The sequence below is a fragment of the Aspergillus oryzae genome, chromosome 3, assembly GCF_000184455.2.
Source record: "Aspergillus oryzae RIB40 DNA, chromosome 3".
Taxonomy (NCBI): Eukaryota; Fungi; Ascomycota; class Eurotiomycetes; order Eurotiales; family Aspergillaceae; genus Aspergillus; species Aspergillus oryzae.
Window position 1 is genome coordinate 1913424 of NC_036437.1, and position 17062 is coordinate 1930485.

General features: G+C 49.2%; 8 protein-coding genes across 8 annotated transcripts; 3 read left to right on the forward strand and 5 right to left on the reverse strand.

Moving 5' to 3' along the window:
• Positions 1-56: 56 nt before the first annotated feature.
• Positions 57-1683, forward strand: AO090023000727 (tyrosine--tRNA ligase MSY1; the record flags this gene model as incomplete). Its single annotated transcript, XM_001821188.3, has 4 exons — positions 57-164; positions 215-501; positions 559-904; positions 955-1683. The coding sequence occupies 4 exons, from the start codon at positions 57-59 to the stop codon at positions 1681-1683; spliced, it is 1470 nt and encodes a 489-aa protein (XP_001821240.3).
• A 529-nt stretch (positions 1684-2212) lies between these two features.
• AO090023000728 (uncharacterized protein) lies at positions 2213-3782 on the reverse strand (the record flags this gene model as incomplete). The annotated part of the gene is made up of 3 exons (XM_001821189.3): positions 2213-3315; positions 3375-3682; positions 3742-3782. 3 exons carry the CDS (start codon positions 3780-3782, stop codon positions 2213-2215), a joined length of 1452 nt encoding a protein of 483 aa, XP_001821241.1.
• A 375-nt stretch (positions 3783-4157) lies between these two features.
• AO090023000729 (mismatch repair ATPase MSH6) lies at positions 4158-7996 on the forward strand (the record flags this gene model as incomplete). The annotated part of the gene is made up of 5 exons (XM_001821190.3): positions 4158-4481; positions 4549-4590; positions 4647-4818; positions 4876-7253; positions 7307-7996. 5 exons carry the CDS (start codon positions 4158-4160, stop codon positions 7994-7996), a joined length of 3606 nt encoding a protein of 1201 aa, XP_001821242.1.
• Positions 7997-8597: 601 nt separating this feature from the next.
• AO090023000730 (uncharacterized protein) lies at positions 8598-9050 on the reverse strand (the record flags this gene model as incomplete). The annotated part of the gene is made up of 2 exons (XM_023235735.1): positions 8598-8883; positions 8938-9050. The coding sequence occupies 2 exons, from the start codon at positions 9048-9050 to the stop codon at positions 8598-8600; spliced, it is 399 nt and encodes a 132-aa protein (XP_023090729.1).
• A 754-nt stretch (positions 9051-9804) lies between these two features.
• On the reverse strand, positions 9805-10869 carry AO090023000731 (uncharacterized protein; the record flags this gene model as incomplete). Its single annotated transcript, XM_023235736.1, has 3 exons — positions 9805-10220; positions 10273-10392; positions 10443-10869. The coding sequence occupies 3 exons, from the start codon at positions 10867-10869 to the stop codon at positions 9805-9807; spliced, it is 963 nt and encodes a 320-aa protein (XP_023090730.1).
• Positions 10870-10989: 120 nt separating this feature from the next.
• On the forward strand, positions 10990-12189 carry AO090023000732 (glutaminyl-peptide cyclotransferase family protein; the record flags this gene model as incomplete). Its single annotated transcript, XM_001821193.1, has 1 exon — positions 10990-12189. The coding sequence occupies one exon, from the start codon at positions 10990-10992 to the stop codon at positions 12187-12189; it is 1200 nt and encodes a 399-aa protein (XP_001821245.1).
• A 248-nt stretch (positions 12190-12437) lies between these two features.
• On the reverse strand, positions 12438-13121 carry AO090023000733 (YeeE/YedE family protein; the record flags this gene model as incomplete). Its single annotated transcript, XM_001821194.3, has 1 exon — positions 12438-13121. One exon carries the CDS (start codon positions 13119-13121, stop codon positions 12438-12440), a length of 684 nt encoding a protein of 227 aa, XP_001821246.3.
• A 1733-nt stretch (positions 13122-14854) lies between these two features.
• AO090023000735 (aminotransferase class I/II-fold pyridoxal phosphate-dependent enzyme) lies at positions 14855-16426 on the reverse strand (the record flags this gene model as incomplete). Its single annotated transcript, XM_023235738.1, has 4 exons — positions 14855-14961; positions 15048-15093; positions 15456-15598; positions 15658-16426. 4 exons carry the CDS (start codon positions 16424-16426, stop codon positions 14855-14857), a joined length of 1065 nt encoding a protein of 354 aa, XP_023090731.1.
• Positions 16427-17062: the final 636 nt, after the last annotated feature.

Consider the following 17062-nt stretch of genomic DNA (forward strand, 5'->3'; position numbering starts at 1 on the left):
GGGTCTACAGTGAACGAGAGCTTTTACATAAGGTGTTCACGGAGAAGAGGGCGGGGATGTATGCGGGAGTAGACCCTACCGCTCCTTCTTTACACGTCGGCCACATGTTACCGTTCATGGTTTTGGCTTGGGGTTATGTATGGGGCTTGCCGGTGACATGGGTGGTCAGTATACTTCTACCAAGCTTTCGTGATGTTTGTCTAATACGAAACAGCTTGGTGGCGCCACATCCCGCGTCGGTGACCCAACAGGACGTCTGAAAGGAAGAGAACAAGTCCACAGCTCGGTGCGAAAAGCGAACATGGCCAGCATGCACATGCAGTTGAAGAAGCTGGGTGCGAGCATTGAACAGTACGGCAAGAGACATGGATACGAGAAGAAATGGGCTTGGAAGCGTTCTTTGGTAAACAACAACACATGGTGGAACAAGGTGCCATTCATTGAAGTTCTTCGGGACCTAGGCGCTCACATGCGGCTTGGCCCTATGCTGGGCAGGGAGACGTACGTTCTATACATTCTTTTCCTTCCAGGACACATTTGTTGACATATGAAATTTAGTGTCAAGAACCGGCTGTCGAAAGGCGATGGCATGTCATTCTCAGAGTTCTCTTATCCCCTGTTGCAGGCATGGGATTGGTGGGTTCTCTTCAAGAAGGGCGTTCAGGTCCAAGTGGGAGGTACCGATCAGTATGGAAACATTCTCTTTGGTATGGACTCCGTGAAGGCCATTAGTAAGAACACGGCCATGGAGCAGGAAAGAGATCCTTTGGAAAATGATATAGACAACCCTATTGGGCTTACAACACCACTGCTGACGGCACCAAATGGTGAAAAGTTTGGAAAGTCTGCTGGCAACGCTATCTGGCTTGACAAGGATATGACCTCTACGTTCGAGCTGTATCAGGTTTGTTCTACTGTGGGCCCCAACCAAGGCAGATCACTAACTGATGGCAGTTTTTTGTTCGGACTCCGGATGATGTTGTCGAGCGCTACCTTAAAATGTTTACCTTTCTTCCCCTACCTGAGATTGCCAAGCTCATGGAAGAGCAAAACAAAGACCCATCCAAACGGGTTGCTCAGCACGCTCTGGCTGCAGAGTTCGTGGAGCTAATCCACGGCAAACAAGAGGCGGATGCAGTTGCTCTCCAACATCGTCAATTGTTCCGCTCACGGTCGTCTACAGCTGAGCCTACTCCCCTGCAGAAAAACTCCAGTCCACCTGCCGGCCACGCCCAGTCACCAACATCGGGTTTCGTAAATCCTCAGTCAGGAAACCAGTATGCTCCTCAAACTAATTTTTCGAACATGCCAAGCATCCAGGTTACCCTCCCCGAGTCTCTAGTTTATGGCCAAAACTTCCACAAGATCCTGTGGTCTGCTGGCCTGGTTTCTTCTAAAGGTGAAGGCCATCGCATCGTTACGAACAAAGGGGCTTACGTAGGAAGCCGGCCGGGAGACTCAGGCCCAATGTCGGACGACTTGGCCTTTACACCCATTTTAACATGGCCAGCGGAGAAGACCAAAGACTTCATTGTCGATGGTAATATCCTATTCCTCAAGTTGGGCAAGTGGAAGTTCAAGACAGTGAAGATCGTCAGCGACGAGGAGTTCAAACGGCTCGGACTCAGTGCCCCTGGTTGGGAACCGGAGGAAAGCGCTCCTCAGCCCGCTACAGATAACTGAAAAACAAAGGCCCTGCCCCTTATTGAAGGGGAGTAAAGAAGGGCTGGGGCGAGTAGGATATAATTACACTCGCACTATACCTCCCTCATGTATTATATAGACTTGTAGATATGCTGTACGATGTTTAGTCCCTGCCATGTTTACCTGGCAGTACTATTTTAGAAACCCTACTTTATCTTCCCACCTTCGACCTACACTATTTAATTTCCACGTGTCTATTTCACGTGCATGAAGTTTGTCTCGTAGAGATAATTTTGTATAATTTGAATCCACACATTTATATGACTGCTGTTTGTTGGAGTATCTGTATGCGGGAGTATCTGTATGCGGCGTACGTAATATGTAGCTAGATTTGTAATTCTTCTATGTTTTAAAGTGCTTGTTATATTTTCTATGAATTGTCGGAATGTAAGCTTCATTTTTCTCTAGATTGTGATCCATAGACTACATAACAAGACTCGCCATGCGCATGTGCCTCTAGTTATTTAGTGTACAGGTGTGATAGATGGTTGCCAGATTGCCCGCCAATCTAGTAGACCCAAGGCAGAATTCTCCACTTCACAATCCTCCTGTATTCCTCCCAGTCTTCTCCGTATTTCTTCGCACACATAGCATCATCTCTCCGTTCACGATGCATCAAGAGGATGGCAAAGTAGAGCACATAAAAGTACGTGAAAATGGCCCCCCAGCCCTTGGCCTCACCCTGAACAACCTCCCGCCCATCAAGCATCTTGAAGTCCGTTGATAAGGCTGCGGCACTGCCAGCAGACATGATAGTATAGCCTGCCAGTCCTGTCGGCAAACTAAAGGGCATGGATTGCAGCCAGTCCCCAAAGTAATTGATATGGCGAGACATGCCCCACCATCCTGCCGTCAGCAGTCTTGTTCCTCGTTTGGTTTGAATGTACGGCATGTTTGCCACACTTGGATCACTAGGCTGCGTGCGGAAAACGTTCTTCTGCGTGTTGGCAGCGCGGAAAATGTACAGGCCGAGTGCGAAGACTGCACTTACGGCGGCGATACCGGTCCATCCGAGGTGCAAGGGGTAGACTGCGAGGTATCGGCACTGGGTTGAGTAGAGAAATGGTACCCAAACAAGATCTCCGAAAGACAACATGAACCCAAAGCCATCCGTGGTAATGTCAATCATGGTAAGAATGCCGGATTCGTTATACTGTCCGTCAAGAACGTAGAATGCTTGTACGGAAGCAGTGAAGAGGATACTATCGGAGATGAAGCCATAGGTGCGGTATTGCTTGGCAATAAATGCTAAGTTGAGCAATATCCACCCAGTCAGGCCGGGGCGCATCTCGCACCAGGTTTTGATGTCAAATTCGCCGAAGATTGGGAGAGACACACGAGGGTTCAGCTCACGACCGATATAAAAATCGTATACAGAATTACCAGTGTTTCCACCAGCAGCTAACTCACGAAGCTCCTTGTTTGGATAATTGGTGTCCACGCTGAAGCTGCGTACGTATACAAACGCGGAAAGGGCGTATGATATCAGAATGTTGGCGGTCAATAGCTGCACATAATTGTCCGCGATGTACGTCCAGACAACAAAGTCTGCACCCTTGAGATATGTTCCAATGGCGCATGCAGCTAGCTGAACAACGCTAGACGAGAAAGCTTGGTTGGAATGTCAGCAAATGCTAGTCTTGAGTTGCGTTTCACATGAAACCTCATACAGTTAAAGCGGTATGTCAACGGCCGATCGTGTTGAACCAACTTTGTGCCACGCACTTCTTGTGCAGGGAGAATCTTCCAGAGGAACATGCTGAGGAGGTAATATGCAAGCACCACCCCCGTCACCTCCCAACTGTAAAGACCCCAGATGCCCCCAAGAGGCCGTCCAATCTCGGATTTTAGCCTCCCCCAGCTCAGGGTACGAGGGCTTAGTAGTGATGGTACTGGACAGCCAGTTACATCGTTGCATGTAAAGGCAAAGACATAGAGCAGAATGGGGAGGCCCACGGTGATGGCAGCAGCACCCAAACTAGGAATAGTAAGTCAGCGATATACAGTACACCAGTACTAGGGGAGGGTTGAGCTCACGGTCCACCAAACTCATACTTTGATTCAGTATGAGAGGGCATAGTGCTAGCTAAATAATCTGCTATTAAGTGGATTGACAATTGAGAAGCATATTATTTGTTTAAGCCCTTTTAAGGGGCGGGTGTAAGGGTTGACCATGCGCATCACTCCGGATCCACCCTATCCGCCGTCTACTTCCCTTGATGCCTGAGGCGTGGACGGAATGAAGGCCGGAAAACCACTAAACGCGTCGACGCGCGACGCCCTTCCGACGATTTGATAGATCGACTTTCCGCCCGGCAGGAAAGTGCCTGCATTTGTTGCGAGAGCATCACATCTGCCTTATCCCCTACCTGTCGGAGTTGAATAGATTCTCAATATCTACGGCATGTTCTATTAGAGTTTTAAATCCTATCTTTTACCCCCATCAATCCAGAATGGCAAAAGGACCGCCCGCATCCTCTTCCCCGGCCGCAACGCCTCCCTCCGGAGTGCTGAAACGAACTACTTCTAGCACTCAGAACATGAAGAACCAGAAGTCAATTCTAGGTTTCTTTCAGAAGTCATCACCATCCACTCCATCTACTGCTCGCAATGCTGAACCAGCTTCGTCGCCTGCTCAGAGAGTATCGGAGCAGCGCGGGGCTGCCAGAGGGTCCGTGAAGAGCGACAAGAAGAAGAGTCTCCCACAGCTCTCGGACCTTAGCCCGGTACCAAGTAGTGATCTAGTTGAGCCTGAGGAGGATGAGGGCCATATTCAGGTATGATTAGTACTTTAGCACGATCTCACGTTTGACGCCGATAGAGCTTCGCTCACTGGATTGGCAGGCGACTTCTAATGACGCAAAGACCGATTCCCCATCTCGACGGGTAAGCTACCATGTCCCTAAGGCTTCTGTATCATAGTGTATACTGATTGTCTGTAGCCTAAAAAGCAGGTCAACTACTTCGAGTCCGATTCAGAAGGCGAGGATGACGACGAAAAGATATTCCGCCCAGGCCGGAAAAGTAGCAAAATATCTAAGCGAAGAAAGTTATCTCCCGAGAGCGATGATGAATTTGAACAAGGTGGAGATGATGCCGGCTACTCGGACGAAGGTGTGTTATTGATCTCATAAGCCCTCGTTGCAGTTTGACAGGTATTGACTGTTTCAGATATGGATGATTTTATCGTTGCGGATGACTCAGATGAGGACGTAAAGACTTCGAAGAAGCGCAAGAGGCCAACTCAACCGAAGCCCAAGTCGTCGTCTGTACCGCCAGTCCCATCCTTTGAGGAGGATATGGATTTGAACATTCCTGATGCATCTTCTGGCTCCGCGATGAAATGGACGTATGATCCGGATAGTGCCGAGCCTCGTCAGAATCGAACAGCCCCTGCGAAGTCGAAGAGCCCATCTGGTAAGAAACTGAAAGCTCACGTTACAGAACCAGAGCAACGCTATGCCTGGCTGGCAAACATTCGGGATATAGATGGCCATTCCCCGGGCCACCCTGACTACGACCCTCGTACCCTTTATATTCCTCCACTGGCTTGGGCTAAATTTTCACCCTTCGAAAAACAGTACTGGGAGATCAAGCAGAAGTTTTGGGACACGGTCGTATTTTTTAAGAAGGGAAAGTTTTATGAGCTTTATGAAAATGACGCCACCATTGGACACCAGTTATTCGACCTCAAACTTACCGATCGCGTGAACATGCGTATGGTGGGTGTTCCTGAAATGAGCTTGGATCACTGGGCAAATCAGTTTGTCGCCAAGGGATTCAAGATTGCTCGCGTCGACCAAATAGAGTCCGCCCTCGGCAAGGAAATGCGCGAAAGAGATGGAAAGAAAGGGGGCAAAGAAGACAAGGTCATCAGGAGAGAGCTGTCTTCTGTCCTTACTGCTGGAACGCTGGTTGAGGGTTCGATGCTGCAGGATGACATGTCTACTTACTGCGTAGCTATCAAAGAAGCCATCATAGAGGATTTCCCTGCGTTTGGGCTAGCTTTCGTTGACACAGCGACGGGACAATTCTTCTTGTCGGAGTTTGTCGATGATGCCGACATGACAAAGTTTGAAACATTCGTGGCTCAGACTCGCCCGCAAGAACTACTTCTCGAAAAGTCCACAGTTTCACAGAAGGCACTCCGAATTTTGAAGAATAATACAGGCCCCACTACCATTTGGAACCACTTGAAGCCAGGGAAAGAGTTCTGGGAAGCGGACATTACGGTGAAAGAAATGGATGTCAGCGAGTATTTTGTTTCTGAGGACGATGACAACCTGAAGGCGTGGCCGGAAGCTCTTCGAGCGGCTCGCGATAAAGAACTAGTGATGTCAGCCTTTGGGGCGTTGGTACAATATCTCCGGCTCTTGAAACTTGACCGTGACTTGATCACAATCGGTAACTTCTCCTCGTACGATCCAATCAAGAAGGCTTCTAGCCTAGTGTTGGATGGCCAGACCCTTATCAACATGGAAATCTTTGCAAATTCATTTGATGGAGGCTCTGATGGGACACTATTCCAGCTTTTGAATCGCTGCATCACACCATTCGGCAAGCGCATGTTCAAGCAGTGGGTTTGCCACCCGCTGATAGATGCGAAGAAAATCAATGCCAGATTGGATGCTGTTGATGCCCTTAACGCGGATCCTAACATTCGGGATCAGTTTTCTTCACAATTGACCAAGATGCCTGATTTGGAAAGACTGATTTCCCGTATTCATGCTGCTAATTGCAAAGCCCAGGACTTCCTGCGTGTGCTGGAGGGCTTCGAGCAAATTGAATACACCGTGAGTCTTCTTAAGGACAGTGGTTCTGGAGAAGGCGTTATTGGTCAGTTGATAAGTGCGATGCCGGACCTGAATGAGTTGCTTGAATACTGGAAAACAGCATTTGACCGCACCAAAGCAAGGGAGAATGGCATTCTAGTACCTAAATCAGGCGTTGAAGAAGACTTCGACAACTCCCAAGAGTACATCGAAGAACTCCACAACGAGCTTGATAGTCTTCTGAAGCGGGTTCGTCGTGAGTTAGGCTCTACTGCCATTTGCTACCGTGACAACGGCAAGGAGATCTACCAGTTGGAGGTGCCGATCAAGGTAAAGAACATTCCCAAGAACTGGGACCAGATGTCAGCAACTAAACAAGTGAAACGGTATTATTTCCCTGAACTTCGGACGATCATCCGTAAATTGCAGGAAGCCCAAGAGACACATAGTCAGATTGTGAAAGAAGTCGCTGGCCGATTCTATGCCCGGTTTGACGAACATTATATAACATGGCTGGCAGCAGTCAAGATTATCTCGCAGCTGGACTGCTTGATAAGTCTTGCAAAGGCTTCCTCATCTTTGGGACAACCAAGTTGCCGCCCTGTCTTTGTTGAGGATGAGCGAAGTGTACTCGAATTCGAGGAGCTACGCCATCCGTGCCTCCTCTCCTCTGTGGAAGACTTCATACCGAATGACATCAAATTGGGGGGTGACCGTGCTAACATTGATCTTCTCACTGGTGCTAATGCTGCCGGAAAATCCACTGTCCTTCGAATGGTACGTCACCTTGCCTGATTTGCGTTGTAATTCGCTAACTAAATTGCCTGTAGACGTGTGTCGCCGTGATCATGGCTCAGATCGGTTGCTACTTGCCTTGCCAATCTGCGCGATTGACCCCCGTGGACCGCATCATGTCCCGTTTAGGCGCAAATGACAATATCTTCGCCGCTCAGTCAACGTTCTTCGTAGAGCTTTCCGAAACCAAGAAGATCCTCTCCGAAGCTACTCCCCGATCTTTGGTTATCCTCGATGAATTGGGTCGTGGAACCAGCTCATACGACGGAGTGGCCGTGGCCCAAGCCGTACTGCACCATGTTGCTACGCACATTGGAGCCTTGGGATTCTTCGCGACCCACTACCACTCCCTGGCGGCTGAGTTTGAAGGACACCCTGAGATCACACCGAAACGCATGAAGATCCATGTAGACGATGAGGAGCGACGTGTTACGTTCCTGTATAAACTGGAAGACGGTGTTGCCGAAGGTAGTTTCGGCATGCACTGTGCCGCCATGTGTGGTATTTCCAGCAAGGTCATCGAGAGAGCGGAGGTCGCCGCAAAGCAATGGGAACACACTAGTCGTCTCAAAGAGAGTCTTGAACGCCGAAAAGGTGGTGGTTTCATTGGGTTGGGTTGGTGGAGCGATGTCGCCTGGGCCCTTCGAGAGTCCTCTGACGTCAATGAGCACGAAGTCACCGATAGAGGTCTGGACGTACTTCTTAAGGCTATTGAAGCTCTGTGATTACATTTGTTGCTCTATACTTCAAGTGTTCCTTCACTCATTCGGTGTTTGATTAAGTCTGTCACGTCATGTTCTTTATAAAAGGGGTCTTTGCTCGGAGTTCGGGGATGTGTTAATATGTGTTGATTGGTATCTTAATTGATTAATCTGCGGCTGGCGTGATTATATAGGGAATATTAAATTCAAGACTTCTTTGTGATTTACAACAACCTTTGAGTGTACCTCCTAACAGGGATGGCCGCCTCTTTTCTGCTTTGTTCCAGACCGTGAACCATTTCTCAATGCAATTCGGCCACCAAACACAGATCCTTCGATGAAATTCGCTGATTCTTGATTTACACTTAGAATGGCCATAGTACTGAATGGTAAGAGCGGAGCTTTCTTGTTTTTCTTTTTTTGAGTTTATGTACTGAGTAACACAGTGTAGATAGACCACCAGATACCAGACCCTTAGATCTTTCTAAGCTGAGCAACAATCCAAATTCTGGCTTTCCCTTCCACCGAACAGTAGCCAATTACTAATAAGAAAAGAAACAACAGCTTGCTAGATAACTCCACCATCCGCTCTGGAATCCATCATAGCAAGAAACGAGAAGACGACCTAAGCATCACCCTCAGCCTCAGCCTTGATACCAGGATGAGCGGCCTCGTACATAGCGTTGAGCTGAGCATCGAGCTCCTCATTAGTCATGGGGGACTCATCCTCGGTCTTACAGTCGTCGTAGATATCCTCCGGTTCCTGCTTAATGCTTCGCATCTCCTCCTTGATCGAAACATCTTCTCCTTTCACGGAACTATCCTCTGATTTGATGCTACCCTTGGTTTCAGCCATGGAGGAACTGGGCTCAGACTTAACGGTGTCTTCGCTGCTGCGATTGATTTGGCCTCTTGATTAGCGGTGTTCATTTTGATTTCTCGTGCGTAGCAGGACAGGGGCATACTCATACGAGTCTTTCTTGATCACCTTTGCGATGCCCTTCTTAATGATACGCTGGCGCTTCGCTTTGGGGGCTGGCGCTGCTTCTTCTTCCACGGGTTCCGTGTCGGCAGCCATTGGGGGCTCTGCGGCCGCAACCTTCTTGGGGGGTCGGCCCCTCTTGGGGGTGTTGGCTGCGGAGCCCTCAGCGGAGGTGGGTGGTTCTGGCTTGTAGTCGCTCAGCTTACGCTTTGCGTTCCGGTATGTTGTACTAGCTGAGGCTGGGTTCTTGTACCCGCCGTACTGGGCCAGTTTGTCGAGGTCAAGCTCGAGTTTATATTAGTTCGGAGTTCTGGTTTGAATGGAGAGTGGGTGTACGTACTTTGTTGCTTTCGTCGGTGCAGAGGATGCTCAGGAGGAGGATTTTCTGCTCGGAGTTGGTGAGGCCTAGGAGAGTGTCGGGCTTGGGTTTGTTGGACATGTTGACTATTCCAAAGTAAATGGTTGATGCTTTGGTGTACGTAGGCGATGGAAGAAGACCAAGAGAAGAAGTGTAGAGTCGATGGAGCTGAGAGGAGGGGAAGTGAGAGGTAGTGAAGATTGACTGAGAGAGGAGATGGGAGATTGTAAAGTGAGGAGAGAAAGAACTATCAACGAGGAACACAGGAAGAAGGGAAACACTGCCCTCGTGAAAGGAAGAGATTAAATCACAGCGAAAATGGTCAGAATGTTCCGGGAGGGAGTGTAGCAAGAGTAAATGATCAGAAGTGAATGCAAAGAGTTATTCCTATAGCGAGAGCAGGAGTAGTGAATTGTCCAGTCACCACTCAAATCTTAGCCAATCACGAGCTTTATGTTACAGTCATATTAACAGAGGATATTTCCTTGATTCTCATTTCTTTGGTGACGGGTTCTTTTGGATCTGTTTGTATACATGTTCCCACAATTCGGGATAGAATGTCGTTGACTCTCTGCCAGGCTGACTCTTCTCTGCCGCGTAGAATTGCCGTAGAGTCTTTCCTGCCCACCAGGGCAAAGGGGCAGGGTTTTTATTGCGAAAGCTCACGGGACGGAAAATGGCTTTGTCAGGAACCAAGTCCCCCAGTCGCACCTCGGTCTGTCGAGGAATAGTCGTGAACTTCATAGTGTTGATGTATAATGTAGCTGTAGGAGGCAAATTCTTCGCATATTGAACCGTATGTTCCTTTGAACGCCGAGCAAAAGCAGGAAGAGCGAGGTGTACGAAATTCACGAATGGAGCAGAGGTATAAGAAACGAAAAGCATCGGGAGAGCTCCGCCAACAACAACTGCACAAAAATGTTTAGCTAACAAGCCGCCAGGGTGGAGAGTCAATCTTACCAGCGGGTGCTAGATACCATGGAAACTCATCGGATGCAAATGCCGGTGCGACAACCAGGACAGAAACACCAAAAAGGAAGATGGTTGTGATGCGCAACATCCCCAGAAAGATTGTCTTGCCTGTTCCGCCATGGTAGATCAATATGCGCTCCGGGGGACCTGCAATATACCGTCAGGACCAATGTTCCAATTGCAAGTTATCACAGAAAGCGTACCTCGTCGAATAGCGGTCTTTGCATGTGTCGTGGCCGACTGTGGTGAGCTCCGGGCAGCTGTCGCATTGTTTTCCTTTGGTTTCAGAGCCGGGGATTCATTTTTGGAGAGTCGAAACGGCGTTTGAGTCGTCTTCAGGCGATAGAAGATCGTGCTGTTAAGATCCCTCCGCACACCACGGGGGAGCAGCGTGCGCAATTGCGGATGCAATAAGATTTGAGGCCTCATAGTGGACAATTGCATTGAGGGAGGCGAGTTGCAGCTTGTCGCATTCGAAAAAGATGACGGAATGCGGATGATCCTCGGAACGTGACCCGCGACGGTCTTGGCGCCGATCAGCTCTCGTTGACAACCGGCCAGCTTTCTGTCAACAACTTTAAACATCCCTTCTTTAAGGCTATCGTTTATGGTCGCTCCTTTGTTGTGGATCTGTTCGAATTCGGGCTTATCCTCGGTCGTCGCTTGAACAGGGATCGTGATCCCTGCTAGCACTCGGACCTCACTATGTCTTCTGCTAACAGTGGCCTTTTCCGCCCTTTGCTTACGATAGGCGTTGCACTCTTGTACTTCTTGCTTGCTGGCCAAGCGTACGAGGAAGTCTCCGATAACACATTGAATGCCCTTCCTCGTCCGAATAATGACTTCGACATCCATAATGGAGCACTATTAGCGCCTATTCTAAGGCCTCGAGTCTCCGGAACGGCGGGCTCTGCAGCCGTCCTCGAGCACTTTGCGGACTTCTTCCGCACGACCCTCCCAAGCTGGAATATCCAATTCCAGAACTCCACGTCGACAACTCCTGTATCGAAAGGAAAGGAGGTTCCCTTCGTGAATCTCATTGCGTCTCGTGACCCTCCGTGGGCAGCCCCAGGCGACGTTGGAAGGCTTACACTCGTTGCGCATTATGACAGTAAATACTCGCCGGAGGGTTTCATCGGGGCAATTGATAGCGCCGCCCCTTGCGCAATGCTTATGCACTCCATGAGGAGCATTGATTCAGCCTTGACAAAGAAGTGGGAGAAGATGCAAGCAGAGGGCAACGCCGACTCGTTGGAGGAGCAAAAGGGCATCCAAGTCATCTTCTTGGATGGAGAGGAGGCATTCAAAGTATGGACTGCAACTGATTCGCTGTACGGGGCTCGTTCGCTGGCCGAGCATTGGGATTCGGAGGTAAACCCTGCTATGTCAACGTACAAGACCCCTTTGTCTTCTATATCCCTGTTCGTACTTTTGGATCTCCTCGGCTCTAAAAGTCCAACTATCCAGTCCTACTTCTCAACTACGCATTGGGCATATAAGAAGCTGGCTCAACTTGAGAAGCGATTTCGAGACCTTAAGCAGTTCAAGTCCTCTGTTGATTCATCCCACCCAGCATGGTTCATTGATATGTCGAAGTCGGAGCATGACATTACCACTTTCCTCGGCATACAGGATGACCATTTGCCATTCCTGGAACGTGGTGTCGAAATTCTGCATCTCATCGACGCTCATCCCGCCAAAGGATTCCCACTGGTGTGGCATAACGAAAAGGGCGTACCGGACGATGGCGAACATCTGGATCTAGCAACCGTGGAAGACTGGAGCATGCTGATTACAGCATTTGCGGCCGAGTGGATGGAATTGGAGGGCTTCATGCCCCAACCCATCGGCGAAGCGCCGCCCGCAAAGAACGCCGACCGTTTGAACAAAAAAACTGAGCTGTAAGATATACCAAAATTAATTCCAAGTGGTTTATATACTGCCTCCGAGGCTCTAATATGTACAGTCTATGTTACATATCTTGCACTTTTAGCTCTATATCATGGTGAACCGTGCTGACGTTCGTGTCGCATAGCTCTTAATGGCGGTTGCCTTTTAGCGATCCTTTCTCCCGGTCTTTGATAGATCAACGGGACACGTTTCTCACTGACATCCGTAGAAATTTTCAAGATACGGGAACAGTTTCATGCCATTTATACCAGGTTGCCTAGCATGTACCCTGTCATTTCGACTAGGCCCCATGCCGGCTGCAGAGCTGCACGAAGCACCGCGGGACCCGGACACACTCCCCGTAACCCCCAGGCAACCCCAAAGGCCGCTGCACCGGCGACAAACCTCCAGTCAATGTCCGCCATAGTGGCTGTTGGGAGCCTCCAACTGTCTGCCAATGTGGGCAGTTCCGGCTTGCCATCCAGTTTGTCGGTCTTCTGTCCCGGTTTCGCTGTCAAAAAGGTAATGAGCGACGGTCCGATTCCAAAGAGAATTACAAGCGCGAGCGAAGGATCGAAACGGAATAAGTCGGTTGGAAAAGCGAAGAAACGCAAAACCTTTGATGGGTTTGCCATTCCGGTGAAGAAGAGGCCCATGCCGAATTGCAGCCCTGCTAGATAGGAGAAGAGCGTTCTGGATTTCTCCGATTTACCCATTATCCGCGGCACCACGAACCAGTTGGTGATGAATGTGAGAGTGGTAGTCCCGATCATGAATATGAGCTCCGCTGTTGACGGATACATGGGAGTGTAACAGGGAACTCCATGCGGACAAGGAGGGATGTTCTGGCCTCCCGAGACCAGATTTGCCGTGAGCAGAGCGGTTGTGAAGAAGATAGCGGTTGCGATGAAGGAGCGCGGCGACAAGCGGGATATACCACAGAGCATGTGGCCAGATGTACATCCTCGACCATTCTAGTTTGTGCCCTTTGTTAGCTTGTCTTCTGCATAGACAGCCAGCTCTGCATACCTTTGTCCCCCAACCCAACAAGAACCCCGTCGCGAGAGTAGAAGCCACCGATGCCCAGGAGTTCGGGCCCGGCGGATATAACGGTATCAACGAAGGCACAAAGAGGTAAACAGGGACGACACTAGACAACAACCCAGCAATGATGGGAACATTGTCCCGGGACGGACGCAAAACCGATCCTGACAAAAGCGATGAAATGCCAAAAACCGCGCCATTATGAAGAAGAAGACCGGAGGAACCCTGAAAGAGCAACAGAGCTCCCAAGGACGTATGTACGGGTGTAAACATGACAAAAGCAAGAGGACCAACAATGGTATTGTACGATATCCAACTTCTTCAAGACAACATATAAGGTTTCACGGTAGATCACAACGCTATCCCAAGAATTGAATCCTAGAAATCCATTTTCGCACACATAACGACGTCCCTAGATAAAAGAAATAAAAAAAAGATATCACCAGACCGAGTAGAATCCCAACAAACAACATCAATCGGGAACAAAGAATTTCAGTCCTCTCACTCGGGGACCACCGCGATCCATCCCTCTATTGCCATTGCGTCAACCCTTCCCTGTGGTCCCCGAGGGCAGAAAAAAGGAAAAAACCAAAAGTTTAACCGCAGTTCCTCGAGGGAATATCCCCCGTGAGGGAATCCAGAAACATTCCTCATACTCAAGGACCATGTTCTCACGCACACATACTTCCAACCATCACCCAGAAGTATAAGGATCCTGAACTAGTCCAACGGCAGTACTTTTGTTCCCGCCTTGCAGGGATCATGTTCTTTGACAGGCTAAACCACCCCCGTGATCAGTTCTCAAAGGGGTTAAGTCTCCAGTCCGCATTCGGTATCGGGTGGTCGGATCCTGGTCCCCGAACGGGCTAAGGATCGGCGCTCCCGGTCGCCTGATTCGGGCGAGAATCAAAACGGCGATACGTATCTCATCGTGACGGTCTTTCCTTGGTTCCGACCAATATAATCAGTGTGTTGTGTACTGGATTTGTAACAATGTATTGCCAGTGCGGATATGGAATCCGGGGTCGGCGATAGCCGCGACACCGATGACCGTTTGTATGTGAATGGGGTGTATCGGCTGGGATGAGGTCGCCGATGTTATGGGTTTGTTTCTGCATGGATGTTGATTTGGTAGGGGGCGGGGATCGCGTGGTCGGGATTGTTTTTGACGATTTACCTAAGTTGCTTTGAGGGGGTGCCCTAATGCAGGGAGTGAAGTTTATTGTCAGCAAATTTTGGTTGTGGAATTCGTGGATGCGGAGGGAGTGTTTAGGTGGAACCGGTCTAGGAATGTGTCTGTGCTGTCATATTTGGGGGAGGAACGGATTGCCGAATGTCTTGGAGAGCTAATAGTAGGTCATGGTAGTGTTATCTAGTGTCTCTTTCATGATACTATACTTTTAAATGGTCTGGATGTATATCTACTTAGGTGCTATATGTATTACCTAAACTCTTTCAGGTCATTGTCGGTTTAACGGGCTATCTGACGAACAGTCCAGGTATATAGGCCGGAAGTACTCCGCAGTTAAAGGTGCTTTTAAGCTGGGATGTATTGGTTGATTTAGCACTTTATAGGATGAAAAGGCAAATAAAACACAACAACGATAATAATCATGATGATGACCAAAAGATGTAATCATGAAACGAAAGTCAGATTGAGACAAATGGAAACATATTTTCTGTACATAAACCATTTTCCGACTAAGATGAAAATATCACGGATAATGTTCATCCAGTTTACCTCTGTACAATTTGTTAACATCCACACAAGCATCGCTTTCTCTCACAGCCGTAACTTGATTGTAGTTGGAGACAGGGTCGGCGCATACTGGTCCGCCCATTCCATGATCGACTTGACCAACGCTTCGATTTGCTCTGGTGTATTTTCAACGTGCATCATAACTCGAACCCGCTCTTTCGCCATGGGCACAACGGGATACCGCACCCCATGCGTGTACATTCCACGGTCTAGGAGCCATTTCTCGAGACTACGGCAGTAGCCTGGCTGTGTGATGACTGGGATAATGGGTACAAGGAACGAAGAACCTGTCAGAAAATGGTCGGTGGTAGGAATGCTCAGGATTCCGGATCTTCGAACATGTTCCCAGTGGGGATGATGAAAGAGGAGGTCATAGAAGTGGTAGATCCGGTCTTGGAGTTGCTTTCGACGCTGATTACCTCCATCTGTATTAGAGAGGAAAAAACTTCAAACGTTGTGTGAACGGGGTTACACTTACCCAGTCACCCTCCTCGCTGCTCATGACAGTGACCGCAGCTTTGATGGTGGCAAAAAAAGTGAAGGCCGGAGCCGTGGTGAACATGAAGTTACGCGCATGGCTGACCAGATACCTTTTAATCAGACCGTCACAGAGAATAATGCCTATGATTGGTTAGTCGGAGGTTGTTGCAGCATAAAATGGGTTGGGATAGAAAGCCTACCACCACCTCCTCCAATAGCCTTGCCGAAGGTGTGCAACCTGACAGCAATCTCGTGCTCCAGACCCAGCTGACAGGCTAGACCAGCTCCACTTGGTCCGACAATACCATGGGAGTGAGCCTCGTCAAGGATCATAACAAGATTACCTTTCGGCAAGGCCCGTTTCGCTTCGTTGACGATCTCAGCCACGGGCGCCACGTCCCCGTCCATGCTGTAGATCGATTCAATGGTCACGAAGACGGTATTGAGCCCATCGGCAATTGCTGGCTCCAATAGCTTGACTTCTTCGAGAACGTCGTACAAGGATTGTGGGTCGTTGTGCGCAAATGGTCGTATGATGTGTGCTTTTGAGGAACGCATGCCATCGCGCGTGCTGGCATGAATCTTTGCGTCGTGAATAATGGCATCTCCCGTCTGCGGGAGCGTCGCATGAATAGCAACGTTGCCCTCATATCCAGAAGGCAAAATCAAGCCCTCGTCTGCATTATAAAAGTGGGCCAAGTCTCGTTCGAGCTCGTCAATATATCGAGTGGTTCCGCCTAGGAGACGGCTGCCCCCGGTCCCAATAGCAAAGTTAGGATTTCGCGCAAGCTCTCTGAGAAACTCCTCTCGTGTTGCTGCGCTCCCACCAAGGGAAAGGGTTTTATTTGAGCCGAAGTCAACACAACCAAGCTCGTCAGCTGGTGCTGTAAGCTTGAAGACCTGACCTTTCTGGCGGCTAGGGTCTAGTGCCGCCTCAAGGTTCTCGCGGTATGCTGACGGAAGGGCCATGGTGGGCTTGGAAACTTCTCTAATATGATGTATCTCTAAAGGGAAAGAGATCGTCTTCGGATGGAAAGAATGTACTATAAACAGAACTGGAGGAAAAAATAGAAGCAACTTGAATCAAGAATAAACAGGCATCAGACTCTGCTTTATAACTCCCTCAAAGGCCGCCACAGCTGGGATTGGATTGTGGCTTCGGTATGCATTGTTCTACAGAATTCCACGTACAGTTGGATACACTTTTCAGCACCCACTCTGAAAACAAAGGTAATGTCCACCAAGCGATGGCCCCGTGGAACTATGGCTCAGAAGGCCAATCCCTGCCTTGCTGGAAGCACAATATAGCTCATTGCCACACTCACTGGAGGAATGGAACAGTCCAGGTGAACGAGACCAAAGTTTAGGCCGGTCTTGTACCCCATTAGAGATGGGCACAAATCCCGGTACAAAGGGTCCACCAGTGCTGGGACATGCGAAACGCATCTAGTGAAACCTTTTTCATCCTTTCCATGACGCATTCGTCCAAGCCTGGTCATAGGAAACTTGGTTAGACCGGGGCCAAAGTGCGTGTCACTGGCAAGTCGAAGTTTTTGGCGAATTCTGTACCGTCATTGCCTCCACCGAGCCAGGAGCCAACAACTC